The sequence below is a fragment of the Trachemys scripta genome, chromosome 22, assembly GCF_013100865.1.
Source record: "Trachemys scripta elegans isolate TJP31775 chromosome 22, CAS_Tse_1.0, whole genome shotgun sequence".
Lineage (NCBI taxonomy): Eukaryota > Metazoa > Chordata > Testudines > Emydidae > Trachemys > Trachemys scripta.
In genome coordinates this window covers 1,558,949-1,565,381 of record NC_048319.1, presented here as the reverse complement: position 1 = coordinate 1,565,381, position 6,433 = coordinate 1,558,949, and the positions used below count along the sequence as shown (strand labels likewise).

General features: G+C 60.1%; 1 protein-coding gene across 1 annotated transcript; it reads right to left on the bottom strand.

Moving 5' to 3' along the window:
- Nucleotides 1–374: 374 nt before the first annotated feature.
- GDF15 (growth differentiation factor 15) lies at nt 375–5,490 on the bottom strand. The gene is made up of 2 exons (XM_034755404.1): nt 5,090–5,490; nt 375–1,810 (listed from the first exon to the last, which is right to left on the bottom strand). The coding sequence occupies exons 1-2, from the start codon at nt 5,394–5,396 to the stop codon at nt 1,032–1,034; spliced, it is 1,086 nt and encodes a 361-aa protein (XP_034611295.1). The 5' UTR covers nt 5,397–5,490; the 3' UTR covers nt 375–1,031.
- Between the last annotated feature and the right edge of the window lie 943 nt (nt 5,491–6,433).

Genomic DNA, 6,433 nt, shown 5'->3' with positions numbered 1-6,433 from the left:
GAATGGATGGGTCAGGGCCTGGTCCCAACACATGGAGCATTCACTCTCAGGGCCACCTGGATGGGAAGGGACTGCTCCCCCGGCCTGTGAGGAGCGAGTCCAGCTCCCAGTGGGCTGCTGGCCACATCAGAAGAAATAAGGGCCCTGATCAGCACTCCCCAGTACAGTCAAGGGCTGCATGAGCCTCAGGCCCTGTCGCCCCAGGACGGGGTCCCTGCCAGAGCGAGGCTGGATGGCTGGGCAGAGCTGGAATCTGCCCCAGGCGCTCTGCACAGCCAGGGGTTTGCTCTGTTTGGCAGTGACCGAACCGGAAGGGACCCGGGCCGCTAGCGGACAGAGGAGCGCACCACGGCCTGCTCTTTTCACTGAGAAGTTTATTTGGTTCCATCATCACCGCGATGTCTTATAAATATACAAAACCAGGATCTTTCTGTAGCACTAACCCCAATAACTTAGCAATAAATAAGGGGAGGATATAAATAAATCCCTACTAAAGTGCACAATTTTGCTCAGACTCTTAGGTGGCATGAGCCCCCAGGGAGCAGCCCTGCGGAAACCTGCCTCTGGGGTTTATCCGTCTACAGGGGGAAGAACCCACCTCCCCAGGCACATAGGAAGGAGGGGGCTACGTGACCATGGTGCAGCCGGAACAGGACCCTGCTGGGACTGGCAGGCCCTGCCCTTGGTGACTGCGCTGCACCCAACAAGGCTGCAGGGACTCTGGCCACACTAGTGTCCCCTGAGCCACATCCAGCCAGTTCCAAGCTGCACGGGATGCAGGGGAGATGAGACGCGAACAGGCCTGTTTGCTGGTGTCTGAACTAGCCGCTGGCAGGAGGGGCGCATGGGTCAATGCAGTGGGCCTTGGCTGCCAGGGGTCTGACTGTAAACGCGCCCATGCCATTGCGCCCAGGGGAACTTTGCGTCAGACGGCAGGTCTTTAAGAAGCACGTCAGTGGCTGCCTCGCTCGGCTCTGCCATGAGACTAGCTGGGCCAGCGGCGTTTGGTAACCGGGCTCCTGCGTGCGCCCTCAGGCACAGTGACACTTGGTGACTATCATGTCCTCGAAGAGCGTGGAGACGAGTCTCCCGTCGCTGTTGTAGTGCATGAGCACCATGGGGTCGTAGCCAGCGGGCACGCAGCAGGGGGCAGGCGTCTCTTTGGACAGGGTGTGCATTCGGGCTTTGATCTGGGCGTGCATGCTGGCCGGCTTGTAGTTGTGAGGGCAAGACCCTTCACAGAACTTCATGTAGTAGCTGTTCGGGGCGATCACCCAGTCGGACCAGCCGATGTCTTGGAAAGACACTTTGAGGGACTTGAGGCAACATTTCCCATCACTCTTTCTGCATTCCTCCTCTAGCGCCCTGGCTTTCCTCGGCCTAGAGCCCAGGCGCTCCTGGGTTTCCACCTCTAGATTCAGCGTCTCAGCCCCCTGGCTGGTTCGGTTGGTGGCCAGAAAGGCAGAAACGTCTGCAGCGAATACCAGCTGCAGATGGAGCCTTTGTTCTGCGCTCGCTGCCCAATTCCGGACAGCAGCCCCCAGGTCGAGGCTCAGGGTCGTGGCATCGAGGACGTAGGAATGCAGGAGTTTGGGGTGCCCGTTGCGCTGCCCAGGCTCCGGCAGTTGGTAGAGCTCTACTCGAGACGGCCAGGAGGCATTGAGTCTGGAGACCGCCTGAGTGCTGAGAGATTTCTCGAAGAGTCTCAGCTCAGCCCTCATCACGCTGAGCTCCTGGTGGAAGGCCTCGGTCCGGGACACCACGAGATTGTAGCAGGAGCTGCCAGCAGAGGTTTCCGTCCGGTGCTCCACTGCAGAGAGAGGAGGCAGCGAAGGGTTAATAGGGGCTGCCTTTCCACATTGCCACTTTCTGGTCCTGCTACGAACTGCCCACCCCGGCACGAGCCAGCATCTCAGATTCCCCCCGGCATTTGAGGCGGCACGTGCAATGTGACGTGTGTTATCCTCGTGCGCCGCACATGTACACGTGTACTTACCAGCCCTTCCGTGGCCGTGCACTGTTCAGAGTGAGGATTGCCCACCTCCGCTCCAGGGGCACGACTGCCATGTGCTCGCTGTACCACTGTGGGAAGCCCCTTTCTACAGGCCCCGTCTGTGCACACCCAGAGCTTCCCTAAGCCACCCGGCCTGGGGCTCCCCATGTGCCCAGCTCCAGGATATTAATAGCTGGGTCCTCACAGCACTCCCGGGCAATCCCCATTTCATAGCTGGGGAAACTGAGGCAGAAAGTCAGGGACTTGCCCCAGGGCACAGACAGTCTGTGGCAGAGCAGGGCTGGGTCTCCCGAATGCCAGTCCAGTGTGTTAGCCCCGTGTTATCACAAGCCCCAGGTAAAAGTTATGGCCTCACCCTCCATGAAGCAAACATGGTTAGAAATCCCCCCCCTGCCACACACACAAAACGTCCATGCTAGGCAAGGAACAGACAGAAGCCTCCCCCCAGCAATGGCTCTGCCCAAGTGTTATAACAACTCCCAGGTCCCGGGCAAACCTCAACTCTGCATAACGCCCCACTGCCCCCCCTCCCATTAACCCGCCCGTGTCCTCTGAACACGCAGCCAGTTCCGCTGGGCCAGGCAGGCCCCGTTTGCCCCTGCCCCCCACTCAGCCGCAGCCAAGCAGAGCTGCAGCGATGCTGTTAAGACTGACCATTAAAGGCTTTGATACAAGAGCAAAAACGCCCAGGAGCAGCGACGCCAAAGGGTCTGCGGCTGCCCCCGGCCGAACGCGCCCAGCTCCCCGGCTCTGCTCTAACCGCTGGACCATCACTCAGGGGGACCCGCTTTAACCCTTGCCAGTGGCCTCTGCATCCTAGAGACAGGGCAGCGCGGGGCGACGCTTGGTGTGCCAGAGAGTCAACAGGAGGCCCGGGCACCACTTGGAGCCCAGAAGCCGCGGCGGGACGGGGTGTTTGCCGGCTGGCTGTGTGGGGAGGAGTCCTCGAGCAATGTCCCTGGCCACGCATGGGAGTCAGAGGCACTCACCACTTCTGGGATCAGGCCAAGGGACCAGAGCCAGCTGGCAGACTCGGGAACACACCCCAGGAGCCCTGACCCCGCCCTGTGCAGTAACTGTGGGACCTTTCAGCCCCTCCCTCCCAGGGGGCCTCGAATCCTGTCCCACACCGGCATGTAGACGGGGCAGGGGGAGCACACGACCTGACCCAGCCATGGGAGAGGTTTGCAAACCCTGGTCTCTTCACTTTCCCCTGCCCCAGCTCACGTTTCCTGGCCTGGGAGCATCGCCAGCCTTGGCCAGACAAAACCCAGGAGTCGGGGCCCAAATCAGGGGGTTAATAATGGCTGCTGGAGGCTTTTCATTCGCCTTCCTGCTTCAGGCCCCTGGGCTCCTCTCCGGTCCCAGCCTCCCTCCATCACGCTCAGGTCCCGGGCCCACTCGGCTGCTAGAAACCAGCTCCCTTTTCGCTGATACACGAAAGCCGAGATTTTCATGAAGCCACTTGCCTCCAGGAGCTGGGGTTGTAAATAAGCCAGGTATCACAAGAGCGAAGCCAGGGGCAGAAGTGGGACCTGAAACAGTCTAGGAAGTGCCCCATCTTGGCACCTTTCTGTTCCCAGGGCCATGGGAAGGGCCCAGAGGCAAGGCAGAGCCCAGGGCAGGAGACTTGCTGCTTCTAGGCCAGAGGTCCTGACAATCTTTGGGGAACCAGCTGAACTTGCAGATGCTTTTGGGACCCAAACATCCAGCTTCAGCCCTGACTAATGGGCCACTGGAGAGCCAGACCCAAGCCACTTCTGGCTAGTTTGAACTAGCAAAGAAGGGGCTGCAAAGCCCCCGTGCCAGAGCTGCCGGCCGGACCCCGCTCTGCAGGAGCATGGAGCATGCGGAGCCGAAGGAAGACCTGATTCTGAAAAGGCTTAGAAGCGACTGCTTCCATGTGAATCTGCCCCAGCCACTCTACCACGGCTCCGACCTGGGAGCACTTTGCCAAGGAAAACGGGCAGAGGGCAGAGACCCCCTCCCCAGCCAGGAGGTCCGGCTAAGGGAAGGGGACGTGCTCTGGCAGCTGGGTTCCAGGGCTGCCTGACCACCCGGAGCCCTGCGAGGAAGAGGGACCCCCGGGACTCCTGTGCGCTCCTTCCAGGCACCTGGAAAAACAAGGATTGGGCTAAGTCCCATTTGTCCCTTTCTGAAGATCAGCACGGGCCGAGGGCCCCACAGCTCCCGGCTTACAGTCCCTACGGCCACCACGCACCCGGCCGCTACTGCCCGCGCAGGAGCAAAGCGCTCCCCCGCCTTCTCCATGGGCAGCCCCCCAGCCCCCGCGCAGGGCGCTGCACAAACACACAAGGGGAGACAATCCCTGCCCCAGAGAGCAGCCTGAGGGACCTCAGGAGGAATCCGCTCCCACGATTGCACAGGTCAGCGACAAGCACAAATCGACGGCTCCACGTTCCTACAACAGTCTCCTTAAGCTAATCAATAAATAACGATTGCAGCGCGGCACTCACGGCTCCTGTCTCCCACGTGTGGGTCCACCGGCACTGAGACGCACGCGGTGAGTCAGTGTCAGGAGGTCTAAGGGACCGGCTGAGCAAGGGGGTCTCAACCCCACCTTGGCTCTGCACTGGGCCAGTCCAACACCAAGCCCCCACTGCCCAGCTTTGCTGGACCCCAGACTGCCAGCTGGGAACAACGCAGCCCTCTCCCTAGCTCCTGGGGCACCACAGGCGGGTTCCTCTGCGTTCCCAGGGCCGGGGCAGCATTTTCAAGAGCGCCTCAGGAGTGGACTCAAGGGGACGTGGATTTCTAGGTCAGGGCAGCACCTTTGAAAGATTCTCCTCAGCTGCTCAGAGAGAAAGTGAAACCGGAGGCACAGCCCAGGCGCCCGTGGACACGCTCGGCTCTCAGAGAACCAGAGGGTAGCAGGGACTGCCAGGGGCAGCCAGGCCAACCCCCTGCCAAGATACAGGAGTTGTTGGGTCGCACCCCTCCAGCCTCCGTTGGAAACCTCCACTGAAGGAGTTTCCCCAACCTCCCCGGGGTCTGCGCCATCGTCCCACGGCTCCGACAGCCAGGACATTTTCCCTCTCGGTTGGTTTCACTTACGCTTTGGAGTCAGGAGGTGAAGCGTCCTGGGCGGGGCTGCCGCCTGACTTTCTTCCCTGCTCCGGTTCCCCCTCAGCTGGCCGAGTTTCTCCCTGTAGAGTTGGCGCGCTCGCCTCAGCCCGTCCTGGTCCAGCCTCTGCCGCAGCACGGGGGGCTCCTGCAGCCCCAGCCGGTCCAGGATGCCCCGTTGGATTGTTTCGAGCTGACGCCTGTTCTCGGCCCATCCGTGCGGCCGCGGTTCCACGCCGGAGAGGAGCAGCAGCAGGCAGGTGGCGGTGTACCTGAAGTCCTGCATTGAGCTCCGCATTGTGCAATAGGACAGGCAGTGGAAGCGGCACCGAGGTTGTGCAATTTCTGTCTATATTTATAGCACACTCTGGACATGCAGCTTTCATCAGTGTCTGTGAGGGAAATGAATGAAATGGACCAGACCTAGCTTTATACTGAGTTGAACCTTGCCCGCCCTCCCCATCCCTCCCCCCCCCCCCACTCACTCGCTGCCTTACGTCACTGCGCGAGGCAGTAAACACAGATACAGCAGGAATCGCTCCTGTCCCCTGGCCTGGGGAAGCTCAGCCTTGGTGGAAGAGCCGCCCTCCCAGCCAAGGGCGCTCGACTGACATTTTATGAGAGAGCACTGAGGCCTGGTGATTTGTGATGTGTTTTGCAGCTATGGAGACGGCAGCAAAGATTTAGAACCAAGAGACGCTTCTCCATGGCCAGCTCTTGGAACTAAGCATTTGCCTTCCATGTCCCCTTCTCTCCACTGACCTTGGTGGGTTAGCAAGAGGCTTGGGGAGTCCTCTCGGGGGCCAGCCAGTGCAGAGAGGTGTGAGGCAGGGGAGATAGCAGGCAGCCGGGCAGAGCAGTTTGGAGAAAATAACCCCCACCCCGAGCCTGCCTGGAAGTCTCAGCAAGGCCAGCACCTTCCCAAGGCTGGAGCCATCCTGTTAACACTGCTGCCAATTCGTGCATTTCTGGCCCTAGTGTGGTGTAACCGCAGTGCTGCCTTAAAGGCTGGAAGCAGGTGTGAGATGTGGCAAGTTCCTGCAATGGCCTTGCAAGACCTTATTGACTGAATTTTATTTGTTCCCTTGAAGTCCATTGTGCAAGCTGCAGCGGGCGTGTCTTCCTGTGGCCTGGGACTGTGGGGAATCCCTCTAGGGACAACCGCCATGGGGAGCCGGCGAGCTCAAAGAGCTCCCTGCCAGTGCACCAGGGAAGAAGGAAGGTTTGAGACGGTAATTGATAAGTGGATTTCCTAAGAAATAACCTCTGCCAGGGTATCGCAAATTCCCCACCTCCCGCTGTGTAAAAACCCAGGCTTTCGAAACATCACCCTGA